This window comes from Sebastes umbrosus, chromosome 11, assembly GCF_015220745.1.
Source record: "Sebastes umbrosus isolate fSebUmb1 chromosome 11, fSebUmb1.pri, whole genome shotgun sequence".
In the NCBI taxonomy this organism is placed as follows: Eukaryota; Metazoa; Chordata; class Actinopteri; order Perciformes; family Sebastidae; genus Sebastes; species Sebastes umbrosus.
Window position 1 is genome coordinate 1,088,915 of NC_051279.1, and position 27,816 is coordinate 1,116,730.

At 44.5% G+C, this 27,816-nt stretch overlaps 4 protein-coding genes across 11 annotated transcripts in view; 3 read left to right on the forward strand and 1 right to left on the reverse strand.

The window, feature by feature from the left end:
- The window catches only part of LOC119497144 (protein SOGA3-like), a 25,905-nt gene extending 17,630 nt beyond the window's left edge, over positions 1 to 8,275 (forward strand). For 2 of the 4 annotated variants that reach the window (XM_037785030.1, XM_037785027.1), the window contains exons 3-7: positions 922 to 1,224; positions 3,215 to 3,757; positions 4,003 to 4,082; positions 4,204 to 6,058; positions 7,008 to 8,275. In XM_037785030.1, the coding sequence (XP_037640958.1) occupies positions 922 to 1,224; positions 3,215 to 3,757; positions 4,003 to 4,082; positions 4,204 to 6,058; positions 7,008 to 7,232 (3,006 nt within the window). In that variant the 3' untranslated portion in view covers positions 7,233 to 8,275. Of the gene's footprint in view, positions 1 to 921; positions 1,225 to 3,214; positions 3,758 to 4,002; positions 4,083 to 4,203; positions 6,059 to 6,889 lie in introns of all 4 variants that reach the window. The other 2 variants (XM_037785029.1, XM_037785028.1) reach the window with 2 other exon arrangements.
- LOC119497145 (E3 ubiquitin-protein ligase rnf146-like) lies at positions 844 to 25,039 on the reverse strand. Of its 3 annotated transcripts, XM_037785034.1 has the most exons (5): positions 24,890 to 25,039; positions 23,966 to 24,027; positions 22,083 to 23,296; positions 9,972 to 9,981; positions 844 to 855 (listed from the first exon to the last, which is right to left on the reverse strand). In XM_037785034.1, the coding sequence occupies exons 3-4, from the start codon at positions 23,282 to 23,284 to the stop codon at positions 9,975 to 9,977; spliced, it is 1,209 nt and encodes a 402-aa protein (XP_037640962.1). In that variant the 5' UTR covers positions 23,285 to 23,296; positions 23,966 to 24,027; positions 24,890 to 25,039; the 3' UTR covers positions 844 to 855; positions 9,972 to 9,974. The 3 variants fall into 3 exon arrangements, with proteins under 3 accessions (XP_037640962.1, XP_037640960.1, XP_037640961.1); XM_037785032.1 differs by lacking the exons at positions 844 to 855; positions 9,972 to 9,981 and having other exon boundaries at positions 20,411 to 23,296; XM_037785033.1 differs by lacking the exons at positions 844 to 855; positions 9,972 to 9,981 and having other exon boundaries at positions 20,411 to 23,296; positions 23,966 to 24,023; positions 24,890 to 25,026.
- Positions 15,355 to 25,959, forward strand: echdc1 (enoyl CoA hydratase domain containing 1). Of its 3 annotated transcripts, XM_037785040.1 has the most exons (8): positions 15,376 to 15,471; positions 16,387 to 16,449; positions 16,956 to 17,131; positions 17,276 to 17,418; positions 17,501 to 17,553; positions 17,693 to 17,773; positions 17,881 to 18,172; positions 25,335 to 25,959. In XM_037785040.1, exons 1-8 carry the CDS (start codon positions 15,461 to 15,463, stop codon positions 25,368 to 25,370), a joined length of 855 nt encoding a protein of 284 aa, XP_037640968.1. In that variant the 5' UTR covers positions 15,376 to 15,460; the 3' UTR covers positions 25,371 to 25,959. The 3 variants fall into 3 exon arrangements, with proteins under 3 accessions (XP_037640967.1, XP_037640968.1, XP_037640966.1); XM_037785038.1 differs by lacking the exon at positions 25,335 to 25,959 and having other exon boundaries at positions 15,377 to 15,471; positions 17,881 to 19,797; XM_037785039.1 differs by lacking the exons at positions 16,387 to 16,449; positions 25,335 to 25,959 and having other exon boundaries at positions 15,355 to 15,471; positions 17,881 to 19,797.
- mdh2 (malate dehydrogenase 2, NAD (mitochondrial)) lies at positions 25,833 to 27,400 on the forward strand. The gene has a single exon (XM_037785035.1). It carries the CDS (start codon positions 25,971 to 25,973, stop codon positions 26,982 to 26,984), a length of 1,014 nt encoding a protein of 337 aa, XP_037640963.1. The 5' UTR covers positions 25,833 to 25,970; the 3' UTR covers positions 26,985 to 27,400.
- Positions 27,401 to 27,816: the final 416 nt, after the last annotated feature.

Sequence of the window (27,816 nt, forward strand, 5' to 3'; positions counted from 1 at the left end):
CAGATCTATGTACTAAAACACACCCTTGTTCTTAAATACTCCAGCAGAGGAAAGCCTCTCAATCAGATCATTATCTTGTATTATCTTGTTGGTAGAGGACATTTCAGATTAGTCTTCCTAACACCATTATCTCATCTAGAGGTACAAATCAGACCACCAAGACTTCAATCTTTGTCATCAGATTCAGTCCGTTTTGTAAAACTTTTTTTCTGACTTTGAACTCTGCAACATTTTTTATTCATTCTCAGTAAAGTGACATTTTTTGGCTTAAGGTTTTGGCAGCAGCACAGTGAAATTCCCAGGGGAAATGCCCAGAGCATTTCTCTTGAATAGGGCCACTCAGTAAAAAAACAGAAATGTCCAAATGAACCTAATAACATTGGCATTTTTGTAATGTGTTGAAAAGGAACAGGAGTTGTGTCTTATTAGTGTTGAGAGATCCTCTTTGTATCATTTGACTGAGGCCACATGCATCCTCTGCAGACGTACTGTATGTTGCTGTGTGAATGTGCCGTATCCTGCGCTGCATCCTGTGTTAGTGAAGTACCAGAGAAAAGAGACTTGAACCCTGAACCCACGAGCCCCGTGTGTGAGCTCTTACAGGATATTTTCATCTTTAAAATCTGGTCTCTTCCGTCCTCTGAACCCACTCACTCTCGTCCCCGTGGTGCTTTATTCCCCCACTTCCTCCACCTTCTCTTCCTGCCACTCCTACATTCTCTTAATTCCACTTTTTTAACTATTTCTCCCTCTCCTTCCTTTCTTGTCTGGTCATCTGGCTCTCATCCTCTCAACTGTAATCTATCCTTTATCACCACTGACTGTTTTCTCCACCGTCTCTCCCACTCTTTCCATCTCCCTGCTCCCTTTTCTCTCCTCCTCTGTGCCCTCTGCCCTCCCTGTCTGTTTCCTTCTCTCCAGTTGGAGACTAGAGAGGGTGCCGGGTTGATCGGCGGAGGGGTCCAGTCGGCAGCAGGTCCCGGCTCTGTGGCGTCACGGGGTGCTCGAGAGCAGCGCGGCGAGACGTCCACACTCCGCCGGGAGAGGGAAGAGCAGCGGAGGCTCCTGGCGGACACGCACTCGACAGCCATGGACCTGCGCTGTCGCCTGGAGCACAATGAGAAGGACTGGCTAAGGGAGAAAGCAGAGCTGCTGGAGAGGTTCGACGTGGAGAGGAGGGAATGGGAATGCCAGCTGAAGGATATGCAGAGGAAAATAGAAGAGGTAAGGAGCTCTGAGTGGGTTTGAATGATCATATTTCTACATATTGTCTTGGTTTAATTATCTGATTTAGTTTAGGTTAGGTTAAAGTTGGATTTAGGTGAAAGTAAGGCAAGTTACTGACTAGATAAAGGAAAACCCTCTTTAATAACATTCCCAAACATATGACATTTTCTCCATTTTTTTGTGTATGATATCCGGCTTCCTATGAACCGAGCTGCCCTCCTACACATCCTGTTCATCATCAACTCTGTCAAAACAATATCCCTGATCAGTGCAGCTGCAGAGTATGAGGAGAGGAAGGAGAGGAAGGAGGAGGGCGAGGGTTCTGCTCTTTCTCTCATATCTCTGTATAAGAGACAGAGGCAGCGATAGAGACGGGCTAAGACCTGGAGGGATGGAAACGGAGAAGCTGCCGTGCAACAGAGTCACGAGAGATACTCCTTCATTTGTGGCATACTAGTCTGTGATAACCAAATACCAAAACAGAAAAAGCTTATTCATTGACAATCACATGTTTTTGGTTAATAGAAAATGCATTCATATGACAGCCTGCGTACCAAATTATTATGAAAAATTGAATGAATGAACAAATCGTTACTGTTTGTGTTTGGAAATATGCCCGATAGAGCTAGCTAAATATGAGATCTGTTTTTAGTTTTTAGTTTGCAGACTTGTGTTAGGGCAATATGAGAAATAGAGCTGAAAGCAACAAGTCAATTAATCGATTAGTAGATTGACCAAAAACAAATCAGCAACAATTTTGATAATGGATTAAATGTGCGGAGGTTTTTTAGCTGGTTCCAGTTTCTCTAATGTGATGATTTGCTGCAACATGATGGTAAATCTTCTCGTCTTAAATGACAGTAAATATCGTGGTTTTGAGTTGTTGTTGTTTTGACAAAAGAAGCAATTTAAAGACATAATTTTGAGCTCTAAGAACTTGTTTTAAGCATTATGTGATAAACCAAACGATCAATCAATTCATCGACCAAGTATTCAGCAGATTCATTTATAATGAAATGAGATATTAGTGGCTGCCCAAATGACAAAGTTAAGCTTTTTCAGCTTTTAGAATTAGTAGATAAGAAAGTATAAGACCGGTCAGAGAGGGACGTAATTCAGAGCACATGAATGTCCCTAAAAAGAGACAAAGGACAAAGATAAAGAAGGATATAGTGGAGCACGGCTGGTGACAAAGCCTGAGTCCAGATGTGACATGCCCAGAGGAGCAGGTTAGTGTTTTTAATGAGGGAAGCCGTACAGAAGTAGTCGGACAGAGTGCGAAGGCAACTGGAACAGTTTGCTATGAAAAGAACATGTGGCTCTGATTTACCCGACTGAGAGCAGAAAATGAGAGAGGAAGACAGCGGAGGAATAAAGCAGGCTAAAAGGCAGCAGGCCCATCGAGACATTGCGTGATGGGAAGGCGGCCCAGTCGACATGAAATGGGGACTATTCTGGGATGCCATGGGAGGAGGCCGGAGGTTATTCAATTTGATTTGAAAGAATTCTTTGAATGTTGTTTTTGTTTAATCCTCTGTGGTCTAAATATGTTCATAAGATGCTGTCTGGTCTGACGTCTCATCATCCCTCATTAGTCTGGGAGGGAGTGTGTGCTGATGTATAATAATATGTCATTCTTTATATTGTTTGGTCCTTTCATTCTGTATTTCACCTCATACTAAGCATCCAGTGAGAGTAGAGTCATAATGTTTGCTTGAGTTAGGTGGACCTTTTTGATCTAATATCATGAGATAAATGTAACTATTTGAATTTTAAAAAGGTTTGTGTTTATATTTTTGGTGTATTTGACTGATATAATTGTTTATTTATTTAATGTAATATTGCCTTTGCTCATTCTTTGCAAAAATCTAATGTTGAAATTCATCTTAAAACACATTTTAAATTACAAAAGGAAAGTTTGTTTCATTCAACATAAGTGTTATATAGCTGACAAACTGCTGACCGCTCTTCTTCTTCCTGTTTCTAGCTGTACTGTGACGTGAGGACCAAGCGAGGAGGGACCGGGCTGGACGGTGGGCAGCAGGACGCTGATGATATCCTACACAGGCTCAGCATACGCTCAACCAGCACCGGCTCCAGTCTGCTCAGTGACAACGAGCTGCTCAGCAGCAGCAGCCAGTCAGAACCAATCAGACATCCACCGTCGTCTGGTTTTGGTCGTAAGAGAAACATCAGTGGCAGCGATTGTGTTGGCAGAGATGATCACCACTCCACCTGCTTCCAAGCAGACAGCCTCCGTCAATTTGATGTTGGTGGTCGGTTCTCTCAGAATGACCATTCACAACCGGACCCGGTGGATGAGTTAGGATCCAGAGGCACTTGGCAGCAAGACTCAGTCACTGATAGCGAGGGAGCTGTGGATACTATAGAGCTGGATGCTATGTTTCATGGCGCTCCACAGAAAAATGGAAATGAAAGCAACGCTCATGTTCGTCCTGAAGAAAGTCCTCTTTGGGCAGAGCTGAGTTACGGCAGCGTCAGGAAGAAGAACACCACTGCTCTCAATGCTGTGAGTGTTTCACACCATTTTTCTATTTGTCAGAAACACACTATATTTATCTACAATATATAGACATCGGTCGTCATTCCTCACCATGTCTTTGCTTGTTTGATCATCAGTGTTCCTGTTCTGTCTCCCTCTTTATCATTCCTTGATAATCCTGTTTATCTACCTCATCATCACTTTTATTTGTAACAGTAGACAGTATCCAGCCTGTCTCATTGTGTCTCCGTCTCCTCTTCTCTGTGTCTCAGGCTCTGAAGGAGATAGCCCGTGTGAGCGAGGAGCTTTGCAGCTACCAGGATGAGATCAGAAAGAAGAGTGGTGATAAGAGGTGAATACATTCCCTTTGCTTTGTTGACTTCCTGGCGTCAACATGGATCTATGATGATCACTGTACCTGTTATGTCTTTATGCTCTTACTATAAAAGAAAAATGCATTTCATTCCCTTCAGAAATCGATGTGAATCCCTGTGCTTACCCGAGGAAAACCAGATGTTGTTCGGATATGATAAAACCCACTTGGAGGTGGTTGAAGCTCCCTGCGACCTCAGCCAGATTTACGATGACCTCCGGGCCTTGGAGAGGGAAAACTGGATCACCTTGTCGCCAGATAACACCTGGCGGGCCGACAGAGGGCCGAGCAAATCCTGGAGAACAAACACCGGCGATCCAGACAGCTACAGAGAAGCACAGACGAGCCCCGGAGCGCTCTCTGACGGAGATACAGCAGGTCCACCCGTCCCTCCCCGCTCCTCCTCCTGGAACCTGAACTCCCCCACCCATCCAGACACAGAACTCTACATCCCAGAATCCCCCACGACAACAGTGAGGAAGTGCCACAGTCCCTGTGTTCTAGTGGACAAAAAGTGTAGCAGCCCATCTATTGTCAGGAAGTTCGAGGCCATGCTGCAAGAAAACGAAGGCAAAGTGTTGATAGACGGGGTCGTATCATCGTGCTCCGTTCCTGCTAACTCTGAGTGTAACATGGGCTGCTGCCACAACCGCTGGTCCTGTGATGCAAGCAAGTTCACCAGCAGTAAGCTGTCGACTTACGGGACTGTGCAGAAAAGCTTCTCTGAAGTCAACATCTTGACTGCTGGAAAAGACTCGCGCTCAGATTACTGCCCTGGTGTTGGGAACTTAAAACTCTGTGAGCTAGAAATGCCTCCAACTGTCAAAGAGTTACCGCTAGATTTGCTCTTGTCCTCTCTTGAAACACCACCCGTCGGCCCAAACCTGCAGGGCTCCAGAAGAAACATAATGCTGGAACAAAAAACAGCTGAGTTCAACAGAACTTTGTTTCAGGCTGAGATGGGCCGCGGCGCAGAGGAACGGAACGGTGTTCCAGTAACAGATGGCTGCTCGGCGGGTCGCCAGCCGGTCTCTTCAACGTGTGCATCAGATGATCAGAGACCTCTGAGGGAGACACTTCAGACACATTGTACTGATGTCACCACTAGCGTCACGGGTGTACATCCTGAAGTCACGTTACCTCTCTCCACCCCAAATTCAACAGTTCAGAACCCCAAAGTCCAACCACGGCAAATGAGATGTGGTCCTGAAGGTCACGAGGTCAGGATGGAGCCAGAAATCCTTTCTGACTTCTCATCTGAGCAGCCACAGATTGGACTCAGGGAGGCAGCAACAATAAGCTCTCCTCCTCCTCCTACACACCATTCTGAGGTCAAGCACAAAGTTCACACAGCGAGCAGGAAAACACAACGCAGGGCAGCCACAGAGCCTCTCTTTACTGAGCCGGGTCAGAGCGTGGACGGCTCCAGCTCCAAGAATGAGAACCCCCACAGAGCGAAGCCTCAGTCGGCCAGAGTTGCCGTCTCGCTCCAGCAGCCGTCTGCTGAGAACAAACAAAGAGCGATGACCCAGCCGGGCCACCAGGCCCAGCTCAAGCACGCGTCTGTTCTCCCTTCCCAGTCGGACTCCTCCAGACCCGGGCCTCGAATGATGAACGAGCATCCCTGGAAGGCCCTCACTCTGGCTGCGTACCCACGGCCCGAGGGATCCAGGTCCAACTACGGGGCGGTGGAAAGGATTCTGAAGAACTACGAGAGTGCAGCCCGGGCTCAGCAGAACCAGAACCGACCCAACGAGACGGCTTCAAGTCCTAACGTCGGCGTCGAGCAGGAAGAGACCGTCACACAACTGGACATGCTGGACATGGACCCTCTGCCTTTACCTCCCACTCTGAGACACACACAGACTTCACACACCTCACAGACGCACAGCACGCACGCACAGCTCAGCAGCCACGGCACCACGGGGCTGAAAGAGGTACATCTAACAGTGCAGGTGGGTCGAGTCTGAAAAACACTCACACTTCCACATATAAAGCACCCACCATGCAACTCAGCAGCTGTTCACTGTACAGATGTTAACATTCAGAGACATTCTCTCAGAATAAAAGATGTATATCGTTTTGTTTTGACTAAAATACAGTTAAGTCAAACTATATTTTCAAGGCCAGCTCCACCAGTGGACCCGGGTGAACTCGTTCTGTTTCATTCCTTTCTGAAGCGCTAAGCGATTGCCCTTGACTGAGGACAGCTCCGGTGGGAATGTTGTTTATTTCTGGTGTGTGCTAAGAGACAGAAGCAGGCCAGAGCCTCCATTATAATCTGGGCATCTGGGCCATTTCATTGCTTAAAGGCTCCGAACAAAAGGAACTGGCTGTGTGGCATATAAAGTACTTGGCATGCAGGAGGTCTTTATCACCCTCGACAACTTACTTGTCTTTCATCTTCCACTCCTTCCACGGGGCCTCGTACTGGAAGTGAGTTTCTGGCCGTTTGTGTGGTAATTACAGAATATCTGCAAGAAGCCAGCTGACTAAATGCCCTTTGGCAGAGCGTGGGAATGAGAAAGCTGAAGCGATTACGCTGCTTTTAAGTCACGCAAATGTTAACGAAATCGTGGGAGCGATTATCAAACCAATTTTATTTGACCTCATGAAAAGAATGTAATTAGAGGCAACGCTTTAGTTTAACCTCAACCGAGGAGCACCGTCCAAAATACTGAAGATCCTGAAGATCTGGCAGCCCGTCTCCAGAGAACGGGATCTACTTGTGTGACCTTTCCACATGAGCGTGTTCCTGTTTGAAATATGCCTGTTGTTTCCTCTAGGCTCAAGACGACTTCAGATGGAACACGTGACCTCATGTAAAGTATCTGAGCGTGTGGATTTCATTGCTGATAGAACGGTGTGATAATCCTAAATGGTAATTCATTTGTTTCTCCGCAGGAGGACGAAGAGACGTCCGTCTCCTCCTCCGTTCAGAAGAACTTCTCCAGGCCCGCCCGTCCTGCCAACCGCCGCCTCCCGTCCCGATGGGCCAGCCGCTCCCCTACGTCCTCCTCCTCCACCTCCTCCTCTCCCTCCACCACCCCTCCATCCTTCCCCCTCCACAAACACAGCTCCTCTTTTACCTACTCGCACGCCTTTCACATGGAGACAGTCATCATTTGACCTCCACATCACCAACGAGAAGCCTTCAGTGATGACCTCTGAACACTGAAGGTTCCTCTTCATTACTTCTGTACATACCAGACTGCTCCTCCTCTCCTCCAGACTACAGAAGTGCTTTAGCTGTGAGTTCATTAACTCACCTTTTAGAATGTACGTGGCTTCCAGCGGAGCCTAAACTGACCAAGAAAAGGATCTGAATCCGCTTCTTTTATTCAGCAGTATGCTCCGATGAACCCGCCAGGCCTCAGAGAACAGTGACAACATCACATTCAACACGTCGCTCATTCATTCATGCCAACCATCTGAATGGATGTCCTTCGCTCAGGTCTTGACTAGTGTAGCCTTGCAGATCCACCAACAACAGACCCTCCTGTTCTGTATTTACACCTTCAAAGTGATGCTTGGTCATATTCACATGATCCACAAACTTCCAGCCAAATGAAATCCAGATGATGTATTTAATACTGTATTTTGTGTGCTTTTTGCACAAAATCTGATGTTACGTACCCAATATGCAGCACGGTGGTGAAATCAGAGATGAAGGCAGTGGAGCATCACTCTCTGTGTTGGTTTCTGCCTTCTTCAGTATGACCTACAGTACCGGACTGTACCTCGCCTGTGACTAAAACATTTTGCTTTACATTCATGGCTTTACGTTTTACATGATTACAGTAACGCACCAACGTGAATGTGACTTCCTTTTATAGAACTTTGTACCAAAGGCTGGTTTCTTTATACGCTATTCTCCTCATTTACAATTCAAATCCATTGTTTGTCTGTCAACCCGTAGCTGATGTTTTCTGTTACACATCATTCATGAGCGCCGGCTTCTGTGCATAACATAAATAACGATGCTTGGAAAAAAAAAAAAAAAGATTAAAAAGCCTTTTTTCTACTTTTACTAATTCTGAATGGTCACATATCAGGACACGTTACTCAGCTGAGTAGTACAGTGTGTTGGGGTCAAAGTGGTGAATCATATCATGATGAAGGTGATGCCTTTGCTGTTCTTTTTGTGTAATAAACATAAGGACTTAATGATTTCTCCTCTCTTTCCACGTCTCTAAGTATCAACATCAGTATCATACTTGCATTATACTGTGTGTGGTGTCGTCATGCTGAGCAGCTGAATGATTACGCTTCTAAAAATGATTTATCGGCAGCTTAAACTAGCGTTGAACGATTCAGAGAAATATCTAATTGCATATATTTTGACAGATATTGCAATTGCTATATGATTTGCAATATAAGAGGGAATGATAATCTTTAATTTAATATATTAATATGATTATGGTGTGATTTATGCGCAGATCTGTACCAAACAAAGATGTTTTCTTAAGTCTGTGGAATATGATGTGTAGGACAGGACATCTCTGCAGCACAACAATATTTAATTTAATATCTAAAATAGTTTTTTGATACACATTTGCAGAAGGCCATATTGTGATTAAATATACCCATTTGTGAAGCATAATGGTGAAAGCACCAGTACAACATAACACATCATAAAGGCAGCATTATTATAAAGTAGTATTTCAAAAGATGAGTAACCCTTTAGACACACCTTTTGAGTCTTATTTAACCCGTATATATATATATATATATATTCATTTTCTCCAGTAATCTTCAGTAATTGCCGACCTCGCCCTCGTCATTCTTTAGCCTACACTAGCAGCAATAATTTAATAAGTACCGAACATCAATCAAACATGGCACAGAGGTATTTCTGCATCGAGAGGAGTCCGAGGAGACCGTTCAACTCACGAAGATGAAGCACCAGAACCACCCGACTGTCTGGCTCCTTCCATCTTGTGTGCTGACGTCTCTGGTGACACCGAGCTCTCTGATCTCTGACTGACGGCTGCAGAGGGGCCGTCCGTCACTCTGATACTTTATTATGTTTATGTTCAGTATTCATCCAGAAATGTTTCTGCATTCCTTTTTCTAAATGTGTGTGACTTTGTGCAGGTCAGGTGGTGTGATGAGCACCATTTGACTTCTTCATGTTTGTTTTCTACAACAGGAACATACCTGTATTACTTCAGAGGTTTACTGCACCGTCTCATAAATTAATGCATGTATGCCCATCCACTTACATAAACATACGAACGGACACACGCCCACACACACAACCATACACATCCTTGGCCCTGAGAGGGGACGGACACCTAACCCCTCACCCTGAAACCCGGCACCCTGAGGCTGACGGAAATAACAGGTGCAACAATGTTATGGTGCCAGAAATCCTACCCTGGCGCTGATATAAATATAAATATATTGTCATCCTGTCCTGATGCCTCGCCTAGCGCTCTGTTGGCTGTCTCGCTCTGTTTTCCTGCGTCCAGGCTGGGCAGCAGCAGGAGCAGCGGCGTGGATTCCCAGTACTGGCCTGTGCTCAAGGCTGGAGGTTTCCAGATGCCGGATCCGTTATATAACCAGTACGAACTGTTTGGATTGCAGTGCTGCTTAAAAACACAAGAACACTGGAAAGAATTTATGGACCAGTCTGTATTTTATCATGCAAACAGGTTCAGCCAGAGACATGGCTCTAATCAGACTGCTGTAAACGCAGCTTGTTCCCAGTGATGCTCCAATAAAAGTCCATTTCCACACAGACACAGAACACAGACTGGACATGTCCACTGTTTGATCTGATCTGATCTGACCTGTTTAGACCAACAGGTCCTTTCTGTCGTCCTCATCCTCTCACAGTCTAAAAGACCTGAGATACAAGTTCACTCACTACGCTCTGCATGCGACTTCTAATTAGCAGCTGTGCCCTTCTGCTTGTTCTAGTGTCAAGTATGGATGTACAGATCCCACTTTTTCAGTCCCGATACCGATACGAAACCTGGGCTTTGAGTATCGGTCGATACCGAGTACCGATCCGATATACCAGAGTTTAATTAATCAGCTGTATGCCTCACTGTGTGGAAGTGACTGGGATCATTCTGTTACTGTATGTGTAAGGTAAAATCAGGCTGGACTTAAATATTACTTTCCTAACTTTATAAAACACAATGTGACAAATAAATACACAGATATACATCTACTGAATTGTAATTTATAGGGCTGTCAATCGACTTAAATACTGAATTGCGATTAATCACATGATTGTCTATGATTAATTGCATTTATTCCAAAGTTTTTATCTGGTCAAAATGTACCTTAAAGGAGATTTGTCAAGTATTTAATACTCTTATCAACATGGGAGTGGACAAATATGCTGCTTTATGCAAATGTGTATATGTATATATATAGTTTCATATGAAACTTAGTAGCGTTAAAACGATTTTGCGTTAACGTGTTATTATGGCGTTAACTTTGACAGCCTTAATAATTCATCAGCAACTTGGTGGAAAGTTTTCAAAATGAACAGGAATTACAGTTCAAGTAGAAAACTTGTTAATTCATCAACAAATTAGTCAAAACTTAAACAGGAATTCAAATTCCAGAATATAATGTATATAGTATATAAACATAGAATTGAATTGAATAGATCGGCTCCATTGTCACCGATACCTGATCCAGTTATTTCAGTCTGATCCGGTATCGGTATCGGTGCATAAAGAGTGTTGAGGCTACATTTAGGTGAGCAGCTTTCTGTGAGTCCACAGCCTTGTTTTCACTACAAGCGGTAAACGTGGTAAAGCTTGACTGGCCTGCCAGGAAGCTCTTGGCCAAGTCATGTTTGGTCATTATTGATATCTTTACAGGATGTTTCCCTCTCATGTCAACAAGACATATTACAGTTAATGGTTGCATTTGGTCTTTCAGTGTTTGTGCATTGTGAGTTGCTGCAGACACGTCACCAGTTGCTGTGGGAAAGTGTTCAGTGGCCCTCCAGCGTGTCTGTAGTTCTGACTCTGTGATGCCCTCCAGCGTGTCTGTAGTTCTGACTCTGTGATGCCCTCCAGCGTGTCTGTAGTTCTGACTCTGTGATGCCCTCCAGCTCCACTGACCTCCCTCCACTCCTCACAGGAAACCTCCCGGCCCCTGACAGTCTGTGGCACCTGCCAACCTGCCATTCTTCCTGCCCTGAAATAGACCCTTACTGGCACTAATCTGATCCGTGTGTGTGTGTGTGTGTGTATGTGTGTGTATGTGTGTGTGTATGTGTGTGTGTGTTTCCTTATCTTGGTGAGTTGGTATAGAGCCGTGCTGACTGCAGCGCATTCCCTGACTTCCTGTGGATCCCTGGACAGCAGCTGCATATCGATCGGCACACTGATGCATCACTTTAGAGGCCACACGCACTGAAACACACACTGAAACACACGCTGAAACACACACGGAAACACACACAGACATACAAGCAACGACGTTTGTGCATGCATATAGACTAATGTGTGAAGTGTGTATCTCTCTCTCTTTCCTCCATTAGCCAGTTTGTAATTTCAGACCGGCCTCCATTATCAGCTGGAGTCTGCGGCTGCATCTCTGATATCCGGACGGATGATAAAACAGACTTTAATCACAAGGAGGGAAAGAGCTGAGCAGAGGAGGGATGGAAGTGGACGGGCATGGTGAGATAATGGTTTAGGAATGAACCTTTATAAAAGAGTATAAACACTCTGAACAGGTAGCCAGTCCACCACACACACCTTACACACACCTTACACACAGAGAGAATCCCTTACAGAGACCGAGCCACGTCGTCCTCCAGGTGCTGCACTTCACAGGGTGATCTTTAGAGACAGGTTGCAGGCGAGCTGACCGAGCTGACGGTACTGTTCACAGCATGAAGGAGAGTCAGCGTGTCTGGAATGCCGGCCTGGGATGAGTCCCACCGACCTTTATGAATTCCTTCCCCACTTTTAAATAGACCGGAGAGGTATGGACTTCTGAGTGTGTGGCAGTCTTGGATGTAGCACACTGTCTCCTTGTTGATGACCTTTCTATGTTTGCGGTACAGTCATGAATGAATTTGGTTCCACAGATTCATCCATTTAGAGAAAAACATATACTCATAACTATAAACTCCCTTAAATTAAAAGATAAAGCCACTAACAGGGGTCCCTTCTAGCTACCGTACGACAGCTGGATACCGTTTGGACAGTCAGCTAGCTACCTGTAACTGTCAAACATACAACGTTCACATACATGTCCACATACAGCGTTCACATACACGTCCACATACAGCGTTCACATACACGTCAACGGGCCACGATGGGCTTCAGTCTAGGGAGCTCGTTGTTACACATGTTTTCTGATAGATAAAGAAGGAGAAAGAGAAAGAAGATGGTCTTGTCTCATACTTTGGGGGTCTCTAGACACACCCAGGTCTCTGCATTTTGTATAATATGTCACCTTTAAATTACTTTTCGTGGATCAAGGAAGTTTTTATTGTCATTCCAGAACATGTTGATAGGTTGATATGTTGAAAGGGAACGAAACCTAGTACTCAGGTCCCGGAATAAGAGAGCAATAATATACAATAATAATTTAAAAAGCAATAAAAATGTACTTTAACAAATAAAACACGTAATAAATAGTCAAAAATAGTAAAAGTTTGGCCTCAATTGCACCTACCGATGCACAGAAAGCAGCGTTGTGCCTTAAGTGGCAGCACAATAACAACAGTGCAGTATTAGCAGAATGATGAAGAGCTCAACAGTCTCACTGCTTCTGTTCTTTAACCTGGTGGTTCTGGTCCGGATGCTGCTCGACCTCCTGCCTGAGGGGAGAGGGGCAAACAGTGTGTTCTTTAACGTGGTGGTTCTGGTCCGGATGCTGCTTGACCTCCTGCCTGAGAGGAGAGGGGCAAACAGTCCATTAGCAGGGTGGTGGAGTCTTTCATGATGCAGGAAGCCTTATTCCTGCACCTGCTGGTGTAGATGTGTCCTATAGTGGGTATAGGCTGCTGTCCATGATCTTCCTGTCTGCAGCAGAACAGCTGCCGTTCCACACCGTGATGCAGGAGGTGAGGACACTCTCCACCACACACCTGCAGAAGGACATGATGTTTGTTAGACAGTCCAGTACCCAGTTACATAACGACGTGCTCAGTCCACGTGATGCCAGTTTATTCACCAGGGTTTGTGGAATGATTCTGTTAAAAGCAGAAGTGAAGTCCAGGACAAGCAGTCTGACGTAGGAGTCCCTGGCCTCCAGGTTTAGTGATTGAGCATGTCTCTGTGTTGAATCCTCAGTGTTTGTTTTCACAGATTCTGGGCTGTGAACGGCGGTGGAGGATGTGTGTGGATAGAAGTGAAGGATTTATGCTCCCAGTAACCACAGATCAGACCACGGGACAGGAAGCGTCTCAGCCTCCCTCCTCTGCTCGGGCACATTTTCCTTCCTTTTCCTTCACATCTCTTGCTCTTTATATCATCCTCTTGTTCTTATATGTTTACTGTCTGAACATCCTCATGTCTTCTACTCTCACTCACTGAGCATTACACTCATATCTCACCTTCCAGATAACGTCGTACAAATCCTTACAGACCTCAGTGTTTACACAGATGCTTCGGTTCCAGTCAGACAAATTGTTTTAATAACACGCCTACAAGTCGGAGGTAGTTTATGTCTGTCTGGGTTTGCACAGTTAGGCTGACTGATCCACAGAGACATTCACACGTTTACCGCCCTTCAGAAAGGTGGTAATCCCTCTCAGTATGACATTACATGTTTCTAGGAGGAGTTGGACAAGACCAGTCCTCAAAGGTGGGTTACATCCTCTAAGGAGGCTTTTTAAGGGCAAAAGTGCAAAGCTAGAACAAAACTATTACCTTTAAATCAATAGTTAAAGTAAAAGTTACTTAACCCCAATCCTAACCTCAAATCAGTCATGATTCCAAATCCATATTATGCATATTTATATAGCACCTTTCAAACAAGTCAAATGCAATTCAAAGTGCTGGACAGACGATTGACGAAAATGTAGAATGTTAAAAATGGATTTAATTTACACCAAAACAACCAATATAAAGGTTCATTATATAAGAAAGCAATAAAAGATGTGTATTTAAGATAATTAAAAGATAGATAAAATACAAGGAAATAAAAATAACAATAAAAATATATGAATACAAATTATAAAACTGCACAAAATAATCAGATTGTATTAAAATAATGAAATTTTAATAAAATAAAAGAGAATAAAAGAGATAATAATGATCAGCAATAAAATGTTGATTAAACTAAATATAGTAAAATAAACACTATAATGATGATGATAAATACAATAAGTATAAACAATAAAACCATAAATAATAAATGATAAAACACTACATAAAAGCCAGATTAAATAGATGTGTTTTTAATTATTGTACTTCTTTTGAACTTAAAATAAGAGAGAATACTTTCAGTTTACGTTTTATGTACTTGGTTTTAGCATACTTGGTTCATACTGAAGTATACAGAAAAGTCTACGTATATTTGGCTTATAAGCCTTCTTACTTAATCTTTTGATTGAGATATACTTAAGTAAAGAATAATTAAGTATTCTTGCTGTATAGACCTACAGGAAAGAATACTGGGCTTGTAGTTGTGCTCACTGTTTGACAGAGTCGCCTATTAAAGTCTGTGAGAGTTTGTAAAAGGATGAAGTCATCCGTTCACCGTAGAGATACACAACATATTTTATTAATATTGTTTAATCTCATCACAAATCAGCAAGTCAAATAGCAAAAGGAGCTCTTTATGTAAGACATAAATAATTGGCTTTAAGTTAAAGTATGCAAAGTATACGTTCATGAACTAAAGAGCAGTTCATATAATATATGTTTTATATAATATAATATAACTGCCAGCTGCCTTCGTCAGCGCTGTATAATAACTGGTGGGTGTTATTCTAACCGGTATATTGGTTGTATATTTAAAGCTCTTTGTCAGTATTACTGAATAAGGTCATGATGTCTGCAGAGCCACTTCTTCACTATTCTGTGTTTACAGACCTGTGACAGACAAAAAGCAGATCTCTCTCTGCAGTGCATTGACCAGTGATGGATAATATTACAGTTCATGTTGAACATTGAATTACAGCTTGTTATGAGTGTTCTGTATTAATATATGTGGCCTAATATCACCATCATATAATTACTAGATATATTTGCCTTTATGCATGAACTGATAGAATATAAATGAATGTGAAATGATAGTCTCTGTGTGGTGGTATCACTCCGCCCTCCTGTGGTGAAGATGAGGAACTACATCTCTGTGTTTCCATCATCTACTTCCGAGGAGCTCTAGTTTCTAGGGGGACGGATTTCAGAGTAACACACCACATGACTGCAAGGTTGGTGCTTCATTTGTGTTCCTACATTGTTTCTAATTATTATTTTAACCATGTTAGAGATGTCTTCATCTTCTCTGCTGCTCGTTCAATGCAGAACGTTTCATATCAAAGTTAGAAACAGACACTAGTATGTTATTTATTCTCCTAATAACATTCAGTAGTTCACTGCAGAACAAGAGATTCAAATCATTAAACTCTGATTCAAAGCTACTAATGAAGGGTTGTGTTTGTGGAACTTTCCATAGTTTGAACCAGAAAAGTGTTGAGACCTGAATGATGATGTTTTCCATTAAAAGGTGAATTTCTAGCAGCTGTTGAATTTAATATATATATTAATATTAATTAATATATTAATATATATATATATATATATATATATATATATATATATATATATATATATATATCAGACGTACACTCACATCCTGTTGTAGTTTAATATATATAATAGTAACTCTGTAGATGTCAGAGGTAACTTCCTCCTCATCTAAATCCACCACAGTAGTACACAGGTGTAGATAAGACAATTATTGATGGCTGAATTCCATTTAGCTGCTTCCCTTTCAGGGTGGAGTTGGAGCATGCTGGCCTGGCTCACTGTCACAACTCACTGGGACACTTGAACACAACGGAGCCATCGCTGACGTTATTAGAAACATTTGTGCATCTCCTACTATGACAAGTCAAAATAGTTTATCACAGTCCCAATTATGTCAAAGCTCATACGGATTAATTTGATTCTGATGATTTCATTGTAGCTGCTGCTGTTTTCACTCAGTCAGTATCTTGGCAATGATCCCTGTCCTCAAACTTTGTTCTCTCTTATATGTGCCAACCTCCTTCTTTAATACAGTAATGTCTGACATAATGAAGATAATATCTTCTCCCTCATGTCTCATCTCCATGCTGCTGCAGGATGGTTCTGTGTGCAGTGAGGCGACAGCTCCTGAGGAGCAGCAGCTGTGGATCCTGGGTCAGGTACGGGAGTCTAGCCAGCATGTTTATCACCACGCAGGGGATAATGAATAAAGTCATGAATAAAAGAACATCAAGTCTACCGAGTTGAACCCACATTATGTGTTCACAAATCACAAACGGAGACGATTCAACAACCAGAATGTGTTTCTGAGGTGCCAGGATTTGTGAAATGCCAGTTTATAAAAGTACAGTGAGTCAGAATCAGATGGTTGGTTTAGTTTGTGTGGTTCTGCACTACAGTATGCCTCATTCAGGCTGATTCACAGAGAGGTCAGGGAGGGTATTAAAAGCATTGATCCTCCTGCTGTTTGTGAGCACATCTGATCATGTAAACACATTCCTGCTTGTAAATCTACTGTTCCATATGTGTATATTGTTGTAGCAGTTCAATGAATCATCCATTTCAAACAGTTCCTGTCTATCTATTACTCCTCTGTGAGGGCTGGGTATTGATCAACTGTGATTGATTGGATTTTAATAAACTATATAAAGGTTGTTCCTCCCAGGCTGCTGCAGAGACGGAGCAGTGGTTGTGTTTACTCCAGCGTCGATGGCTTCAACCAGGAGGAGATCAGAGAGAAGCTACAGGCCTTTCCTGGAGGCTCCATCGACCTCCTCAAACAGGAGTCAGGCATCGCCGTGATGACCGTCAACTACCCCTCCCGCATGAACGCCTTCTCCGGTAAGATGGCTGTACATTTAACACTGTATATATATATTCAGATTTATTAGTGCAGATCTGGGATTCTCAGGATGAAACTCTCACAAACATAAATCAGTTACACAGCAGCCCAGTTTCTAGTGTTGAGTGTTTCCTTCCTCCCAGGCGGTATGATGGTGGATCTGGAGGAGAGGGTGAGCCAGCTGGAGAGCTGGACAGACGGTAAAGGCCTCATCGTTCACGGTGCTGCTGGAACATTCTGCTCTGGATCGGATCTCAACGCCGTCAGGGCGATCTCTAACCCACAGGTAGTAAAGCAAAGACATTATTTAAAGTATCTCTTCTGTCTGCCTGCATCTCTTTACCGTTGTCTCTGCTTCCACCCTGCAGGACGGGATGAAGATGTGTATGTTCATGCAGAATGCTCTTACCAGACTACTCAGGTATTGAGCTCTCGTTCTCCTCTCTATCAGTGCAGACTCTAATCAGCAGCAGCAGCCAGTTTGGGCTTAAAGGAGTTTGTGTTTAGCTGTTATGTAACGTGCACTACAGTATGCTGACAGAATAGTTTCCTCCGTGCAGGCTGCCTCTGATCTCTGTTGCTCTGGTGGAGGGGAGAGCGCTGGGAGGAGGTGCTGAACTCACCACCGCCTGCGACTTCAGGTGATGTGTTTTAGACGAGTGAATAAAAGAAAACTCATTATGATCTCCTTTACACCGTCACCTTTCATCTGAAGGGTTGCTAATAATCTGTCATCTCCCTCTCGTAGGTTAATGGCATCTGGCAGTGTGATCCAGTTTGTCCATAAACACATGGGCCTGGTCCCAGGCTGGGGCGGCGCCGCTCGACTCGTCCGCATCGTCGGAAGCCAGAATGCACTGAAGCTGCTCGGAGGTGCTCTAAAGGTGGACCCCGAACTCGGCCAGCAGATTGGACTGGCAGATGGAGTCCTGGAGGTCCCCCAGGCGGAGGAGGGTGGAGGGATTGTCCTGCAGCGGGCTGAAGACTGGCTCCGTGGCTACACGACAGGACCGGCCCCGGTGATCCAGGCTGTGAAGAAGGTAACGTTGTCAGGGAGAGAGCTCCCTCTGTCCGAGGCTCTGAGGACTGAGAGGGATGTGTTTGGGACGGTGTGGGGCGGTCCGGCTAACCTGCAGGCTCTGACTAGTAAACCCAAACACAGATGAGCTTCTCAGATCAGACAAGAGGATCTGTCCAGGTCCAAATAGTGGGATTGAAATTGAATTAGTTAGTTCTTTGGTGTGCTGAAGACATTTAAGTACTTCTCATGTAATAAGCTGAATGTCTAACATGTGGACTCTGTGAGACACATGGCAAAGGGTTTCTTCATTGTTAGTAAGGACTACAAACTTCTTCATTTCAATAAATCAGCTGCGTCATTTCCTCTAATCCACTAATAGTTAGAGATCACTCATTGTCACATCCTTTAATGGTTGCCGTAGCGACATTATACCTGCTAATCACAAGAGGAGCTGAAATACAAATATATAAACAGCGCTGTGCTTTTTTTTGGGTCATATTTTGCAAACTTGACTCAAAACGATGGACTAAAGGAAGTTTTCGGGGATGAAAACCGAATCAACAACATGAATAAAACTCCCCTGTTCCTTTGGGGTCATATTTCAGAAGCTGGACTGTTTACAACACAACATTTATTAGTTGATCAACTGATGTGAGATATGATTTTATTTCATGAATACTCTGCAGACTGATCCTGTATATGAAGACTTCTTTTGTTTACATGTTCAGTAACCTCTGCAGCAGTGAATATGCTGCATGATTCCATGAGTATTATAGGGTTATAATTTCAAGAATGGATGAAAACAAGGACCTAAAGGACTCTGTTCTCTGTCTTCGAAGTCCCTCCTGTCCCCATTAGTCAAGCAAATGAACTCCAGCTCCCCTGTAGATGTGATTATGGTAATGATTAGATCATGGCCGGGCTGAGTCTAACTGAAGCCGACAGATAGATACTGACTGATGAGGTATAACAAGCATGAGGCATCAGCATCTGTCTGCATGATTCAGAGTAAGCTGCTGCTTTTCTTTCCTCTTTATCTCAGTTCTGTGGGTTAGTTCAGCAGATCCTTCAGAGTCCTCTGTGCTCGTCATCGTGACCTTGATCATCCCCACTCTCTCTGTTTCTATTCTTACTGTAGCTGTAGGTGAGAGCAGTATTTGGCTGAGTTTCAGTACTCTGCACAATGGTTCTCGTCTATGCATGTGGAAAGATGCTGAAGCACAGGGCCAAATGAAACAGTTAAAATATGCATACTGATGTTTTTCTTTTTGTAAAGTCATGCACTGATTTGTTGCTCGTTTTTCATTTCACATTTAAAATTAGCCCGAGTGAGGCATTGCAGAAGGACAACAGTGCTGAAATGTCAAGAACAGGACAGATCCCTGGAGGATACCAGGCCTTTATCTCCTGTTCCCCTTACAGAGGTCATGTTTCCTGGCCAGACATCGAGCTGGAGAGCTGATAGCTGCCGTGGTCAGAATACCAAACACCTACAAGGTGAGCGAGGGAAAGTTAGGAGTTGGCTTCGTTATGATATACAGCACATTAACATGTATTTATATGGTCTCCAATGACATAAAACAATGAGGCAGTGTTGCATACTGTACTGTGGGCATTATGGATTAATAAACCGTGGCTACGTTCCTCATGGCATACTTTTTCTTTTAGTACATACTGCCGCTGCCCTTACAAAGTACGTACTGTTGCATACAGTATACAAACTACTTCACCTTGATCTTTGACCTTCTTGTTCATATTTCCGCTGCGCAAAGGATTGTGTGTCAGAAAAGCCAGAAAAGCATGCTGGCTTACGTACTGCAAAATGCGACTAGATGCAGGACATCCTGGTATTTTTGGCATATTGCATTAACACTATGTATTGGGACATACTAAATCTTTTTCTGGAATACTAAATAGTATGGTAGAATCACTTTTTTGGGGAAACCACAATGGCTTTGACTAATTCTGCAATAAGCTGTTGTGTTCATGTGTCATCTGCTTAATCAAGTCTTATTTTGGAGGCTTTGTTATGTGAAGAATATCTACTGAATATTTCAGCCCTGCGTCCAGTAGGAAGAATGTGACCCCCCCCCCCCACTAGATAACTCTCTTGAAGTGGTAGTGTGGAGAAAAAGGGGTGAAATCTTACTCACAATGGGCCCATTGATAGTTCTACTTATGTAACACTCAATACTTGACATGCACCCCATCACACAGTAAAAGAATATACTAATAATCAGACGAGAGCACAGAAGTATTGTAATTTTTAGGATGATGAAATGACACAATTTATTCTTAAATTACAGACCATGTAACAAAAAAGTTGCCAAGCAAAAACTGTTACACAAACTTTATTCTTCAGAATGGAAAGTCTAAGACTGATGATGTAATAAGCATGTAAGAAATATAAAAACAACATAAGTTGAAATCTCTGCAGGATGGCCGATAGCGACGGCGTGTTCTTGTTCTCTTACCGCCTCAGACGTCATACAGATTTACAACCAGAAGAAATTAAAAACATTTACTCAAACTCAACCCAAAAATATCAATTCTCATCGTCATCCTGCCAACCAGTAGTGTTTAAATAACTCTCTCGTCAAACATGCACAAATCACAAAACTTTAGAAACACACCAATTGAGAATACTTCAGTCGGGGACAATCAGAATACTAATGAGGCTGCAGAGGCCTCAGCAGCTTCAAAATGAAAACACTGATACTTTAAACGTTAAAATGCCAATTATTTAAATCATTTTGATATGTACTTCTATAATGTACATTCATTTAAAACAGGGTTTGCAATCTATACAGATTTTAGAAGCTGTAGGTTAATTGAAATCGAATCAAAGACGAACCATCAGCAGGTAGCCAGATGATCCGGTGGGCTCTTAAGTTACAGTGTTGTAGCACATTTAAATACCCACGCTGCTTAATAACGAAGTACTTCTCTGTTTTCTTTCTTTATCTGGATTTTCTTCAAACCACATTCAGCTCTGAAGCGACACATTTCCAAAAGTTAACAGTTAAATTCTGAATTCTGAAGGAAAGTCTATATAATCCGTTAAATCTGAAGTAAGGAAATCTTTAGGTAGGAACTAGTTAACAAGGATTAAATTCTTCTTAAGAGTAGTCAGATGACTTGAGCTCCAACAAGCCCATTTCTGCGTGCTATGTTAGCTGAGAGAGTTAAAGTGTAGATGATTAGATTGCAGCGGTTCATGATAATGACACAGTTCCATTTCCAGGAGTAACATCCCCATTTATGCTTTCTCCCTCGAACGTCACAGATCTGACCGAGACTCCCAGAAACCCCCTGGGTATATTCAGGGTAATCAATTTCAACACGAGGCTACTTAGGACAGGCAGAAGCAGGGTGGCATGTCAAGTATTTTTACCTTTTAACTTCCACTTATGTGGAATTTAGAAGGAACACTTGATAAGGCTGCAACCAAATGGCGAAAAGTGAGCAGACTGATGGCAGCTGAACACCGCAATAAGTAAGTTTAGCTCACATGATAGACAGTTATGAGATGTTATCATGGCTCACAACAACATGCTGTATCCATCTGAGTCATTACCAAGCTGTACCTCCCGTCTCAGTACTAGAACGCTGAGTACTAGAACGCCACATATTACTCCTACTTCTCTATATATTGGATGAGGCTGACAAACAGATCAGACAGATACAGCCAGATCATTGTGAGCCAAGTAGAGACACCAAATTTGGTTGTTTACCTAAAAACATGGAGTATGTTATGTTTAATTTCTCTTTTGCCGAGCAGTCCACCCATAACCGATCCGTGACAGAGTGAACGACAGCATACAGCGAGGAATAAATTAATGAAATGGAACATGGCCATTTGGTGATGATGGCGTTATTCATGACTTCACACTTCAGTCACTGTACACTGGCCGTCAGGCATTCTGGACCTTCCGCTGCTACTGGATGAAGAAGGAGGAGAGGCGGACTCTGCGCCAGGCGGGGATCTGTCCTCTGGATTCAGTCTTTGCCTCCGTGGCCTGTCCTCCCAGGGCTCCACGCGCTCTCCATCTCCCCCCTCCTCTTCTTCATCCTCCTCCTCTTCCTCATCGTCGCTCCAGTCTCCAGAGCCGGACTCGTCCACAGAGGTGTGAGGGTCAGACGACCTGGAGGGCGAGGCCTCCTCTTCCTCGTCTTCTTCCTCTCCTTCCCCAGCCTCAGACCGCTCGTGAGGAGGTGTGGGCCTGGGGCTGATTTGCAGCTGGGAGAGAGCATCCTCCAGAGTGGGGGTGCTGCTGCTGCTGCCAGGCTGACCACCGAGGGAGGTGGGAGGTCTGGCAGTGGCTGGAGGGGCTGTAACAGTAGAGGGGATACCTGTAACCTGCTGCTGTACACCTGTCACCTGCTGCTGTACACCTGCAAGCTGCTGCTGTACACCTGCTACTGTGGTATCAGCCCCATCAGCAGAGTTTTCTCGACCGGCCGCCCCAATGGCCCCAGTAACTGCCCCAGTAACTGCCCCAGTAACGACCCCAGTAACACCCTCTGTGTCAAATCGCAGTCCCGCCACTCCCTTCTTGGGGATATCCAAAACGTCCCTCTTCATCTTGCGTCTACGGCCGTGCTCATTGCGCCGGTACTGCACCATGTTCTCCAAGTCAGCTACATACAAAAAACCAGCAATCAGCATTTCAGCCGTTTTCTTGCCCTTGGAGAAAGCGTCCTCCAGCTCGCGGCTGGTTCGCTCATCATACTGCCACCAACCGTTACGGCCCTCGTAATACCAGGCGTGATCACTCGCTGCCCCGCCCCGACCTCCAGCCGACGCTTTGAGCTCCTCCGGAGAGAGAAGCGTGGGCCTTTCCAGGAAGTCGTCCGGTACTTCCTGTCTGCAGAGAGCGCAGCGTTTGCTCTGCCAGGATGCTCCCTTCACACACAGGAAGCAGAAGACGTGATGGCACGGCAGTTGGACCGGGTGGACGCAGCTCTGCAGACAGATGGCACACTCCGGTACCGGCAGGGCCGGGGATGAGTTGCTGGAGCCGGAGCAGGATGAGTCTGCACTGTTCCCGCTTCCGCCACCGCTGTTGCCGCCTTTCTTACTGGATGGAAGTGAGCTAACGGAGTGGTCGACCTCCCCACAACTAGCCATCCTTAGGAAGTACTGAGGAAGGGGGACAGATGTAAATAACAGTTAAAAATAACAGTTATAGTGAGCATGTTAGGATTTCTATTATCAGTACCATTCATTTGAAAAACAGAAATCAGCTTTAAAAGATTATTATTGTTGTTTTTAGTAGGGATGCACCAATCCGACTTTTTTTAGCCCTGATAGCAATACCTGGGCTTTGGGTATCGGCCGATACCGAGTACCGATCCGATACCAGTGATCAGTTAATAAGCTGTACGCCTCACTGTGTGGTAGTAGCTGAGATCAGTCTTTTATCATTCAGACATCAGTCTTGATATAAACATTGCTTTCCTAATTTTGTAAAACAAAATATAAAAAATAAATACATAGATATAAATGTACTGAATAGTAATTTATTAAAATAATGCTATCTGATACCAGATCCACCGAATTCAGTCATATCTGACCGATACCCAATATCAGTATCGGTGCATCTCTAGTTTTTAGGTCCACAACTGATTAAAAATTCTAGTTAGATATCATCTGGAATGAATTTACTGCTGGTTTCATGATCATATTTAACACTCAACTGCAGGTCACAGCCTTTAAACAGTCATGAGATAAACAAACTATACTAAATATAATCTATATACCATCTTTAACCTGAAACGAGGCTGGCAGGCATGCTATTTATATACTTACTGGAAGCCTTAATGCTGCTGTATCATCAGGAGAGCTGATGGACCTTCAAGCTTTAACACTGCCTGAAGAGAAACAGCAGTTAGTGAAGAGGTATTTGTTTTCAGACTGTCCTGAAAGTATAAGTACACATTGTGATGCACAATATCGAGCTATTCCTGATGTAATCTGACAACAAGCAGTGCTTTTAGCCTGATGTTAAAACACATTAATAAGCGTTAATTCACTTCAACTCTGACTGAACTGTCATCAGTCTGTGGAACAAAGAGCTGCTCTGTTGACTGACTACAGGCAGTCAGACAACTGTTAGTGTTAACCCCGCTGGTTCATGATGAACACAGCTCACTAACCCTAACCCTAACCCGAGTTAAACACACAGCTAACCCGAGTTAACCCTCAGTCTAACGGTCTAATGTTCACACTAGCTGGTGTCAGTCTGTAGGGTAACTAGTTGATCTAACATTAGACAGACAGCAGCTAGTAGAGAGCCGTTTGTTGTTTGTTGTTAACGTTACAAACACTAACCCGAGTCAACCACTAACCCGAGTCAACCACTAACCCGAGTCAAACACTAACCCGAGTCAAACACTAACCCGAGTCAAACACTAACCCGAGTCAAACACTAACCCGAGTCAACCACTAACCCGAGTCAAACACTAACCCGAGTCAAACACTAACCCGAGTCAACCACTAACCCGAGTCAAACACTAACCCGAGTCAACCACTAACCCGAGTCAAACACTAACCCGAGTCAACCAGTCCAGAGGATCATAACAATAAGACCTGTTGTGGCTAAGCTAACGGCTAACGGCAGCGCTCCAGTAAATAGACGGGTCCATGTCTCGGCTCCGTCTGATTCCAGCAGCAACAACAGAAAAGGATTTATCTCTCGACAGAGACAACGAGAAGACAGCGTTAGTACCGTACCGTTAGATGTTGGTCCGATGGTTCCGTGTGACGGCTCTAATGTCTAAAGATGCTGATCTGGAGACCTCTCAGCGTTAACGCGCTTTGTTGTCCTCCGTTAACCGAGCTGAGATAAAGATGGAGAACACGGCCTGTAGAGAGGAGGCTGGATCATACGTCATCAACGCGTCAGATCTACGGCGGTATAACGTATACGCAGTAGAGTCTGGCCCGCTTCATTTACACGGCGCATGCGCAATAACCCACACTCCAAGCGCGACGTCCGCCCATTACCTAACCTCCTTCTATAGGCCTTGACGGCGACGTAACAGTACGCGCTGACGCAGATTGACGCCCTTTATTTTGTACGCATTAGTGATGGGAATTCCGTCTCTTTATAGTGAGCCAGATCATTTGGCATACATTGGTACGCACGACAGCCTGTCTTCCTGTCTGCTCGTGCTAGAGGACGTTGGTGTCACAGAGAGAAGAGGAGCTTTAACTCAGTTTATAACACTTAAAGTAAGAAGATCAGTAACAACAGTTTGTTCGCACCGTGAGACCGACGGTGAGTCTGGCTCGGAGCCTGTCCTCGTCTTACAAACACTCCCTTTAATATAATTATATTGAATAATTTAAGTGATATGTGCACACATACTAATCATAGGTCAAAACAGCGTTAAATTTAAGTTATGGTGTACGGTCTAAGACCTGCTCTATATATAAAGCGTCTTGAGATAACTTCTGTTGTGATTTGACGCTATATAAAAATAAACTGAATTGAATTGAATTGAATTGAAATATGGCTGAATTATAAAAGGCAGAACTGGAGTAAAACAAAGAGCCGTTAGGGAGCCGAAAGAGCCGGCTCTTCTTGGTGAGCTGAGCCAAATGATCTGGCTCACTAAAAAGAGCCGAAATTCCCATCACTAGACGTAAGAGTACGCGCTGACGCAATCTGACGCCCTCTCTCTTGTACGCATGTCTTCCTGTCTTCCTGTCTGCTCGTGCTAGAGGACGTTGGTGTCACAGAGAGAAGAGGAGCTGTTTAATCTACATTCAGTTAATAACCCTTAAAGGAAGAAGACCAGTAACAACCACCATGTTTGTCCGCACCGTGAGACCCGCAGTGAGTCTGTCCCGCAGCCTGTCCTCGTCCTCCCGCTGCCCGGCCCGGGTGGCGGTTCTGGGAGCGTCTGGAGGGATCGGCCAGCCTCTCTCTCTGCTGCTGAAGAACAGTCCTCTGGTCAGCCAGCTGTCTCTCTACGACATCAACCACACTCCCGGTGTAGCAGCAGACCTCAGCCACATCGAGACCAGAGCCACGGTGACCGGCCACATGGGCCCGGACCAGCTGGACGCGGCTCTGCAGGGCTGTGACGTGGTGGTGATCCCAGCAGGGGTCCCGAGGAAACCCGGCATGACCCGGGATGACCTCTTCAACACCAACGCCACCATCGTGGCCACCCTGGCTGACGCATGCGCACGCAACTGCCCGGAAGCCATCATCTGCATCATCGCCAACCCGGTGAACTCCACCATCCCCATCACCTCAGAGGTCATGAAGAAGCACGGCGTCTACAACCCCAACAAGGTGTTCGGGGTCACCACGCTGGACATCGTGAGAGCCAACGCCTTCGTGGCCGAGCTGAAGGGTCTGGACCCGGCTCGGGTCAACGTGCCGGTGATTGGAGGTCACGCCGGGAAGACCATCATCCCTCTGATCTCCCACTGCACCCCTAAAGTAGAGTTCCCCGCCGACCAGCTGGCCGCGCTGACTGGACGCATCCAGGAGGCCGGCACCGAGGTGGTGAAGGCCAAAGCCGGAGCCGGGTCCGCCACGCTCTCCATGGCCTACGCCGGCGCCCGCTTCACCTTCTCCGTCCTGGACGCCATGAACGGAAAGGAAGGCGTGGTGGAGTGCAGCTACGTGAGATCCGAGGAGACCGAGTGCAAGTACTTCTCCACGCCGATCCTGCTCGGGAAGAACGGCATCGAGAAGAACCTCGGGATCGGCAAGCTGACCGCCTTCGAGGAGAAGCTGGTCGCCGACGCCATTGGCGAGCTGAAGGGCTCCATCAAGAAGGGCGAGGACTTTGTGGCCAACATGAAGTGAACGTGTTAGGGGCGTTGAGTCAGATTGTAATTTGTTTCGTCTTAACTTAAAGGCGTCTGGGTAAATCTCAACATCCGTCACAGTGTTTCTTCTTCTGGTTTGTGTTCTGGCAGTCGGGTCATGTGGACTCAGAAATCCTGGGTTTCAACCGATGTATCATTTCCCCTTTAACCTGTTCAGACATGGCTTCATCTCGCACTATGTTTGCTGTACTGCTGTGACTTCTATCTATATTTTGCAAAATGTGAAATTTAAAAACAAGACTTTATATTTTCATGTACAGTCTGTATTAACGGGGATTTCTCTGCTTCCAGAACGAGGAGGGAATACTGTCAGCATGCCTGTTGATGCAAATAGATGTTAACTGATGAGCAAAATAACTCTCCACCAATAAACAGTTTAGCTTTAAAACATGATTCTTTATTTCTTGTTTTTCTTACACAAAAATAATTTGGTTTGACAGCGTACGACTGAAACATTGACTACTGACTACTGACCACTGACACGTCATGAAACTAAGGCTCCTAATAACCACCTACTTCTTCTTGTTTCTTTCTTTCATACTACCTCGTTGTCACGTTGTGTCTTGAACTTTGACCTTCTTGCTCATATACCACACATACCGCAGAGGATTGTGGGTCAGATTAGCCAGAAATAGCATGCTGGCTACCGGATATAGTAGGACATCTCGGTCATTTTGGCATACTGTATTTGACATACTATGAACTGGAACATACTAAATCTATTTCTGGCAGACTAAACAGTAAGGTAGTGTGGTAGAATAGTAGTGTGGTAGTGTGGCAGTATGGTAGTCTGAGTACTGGACCGCACA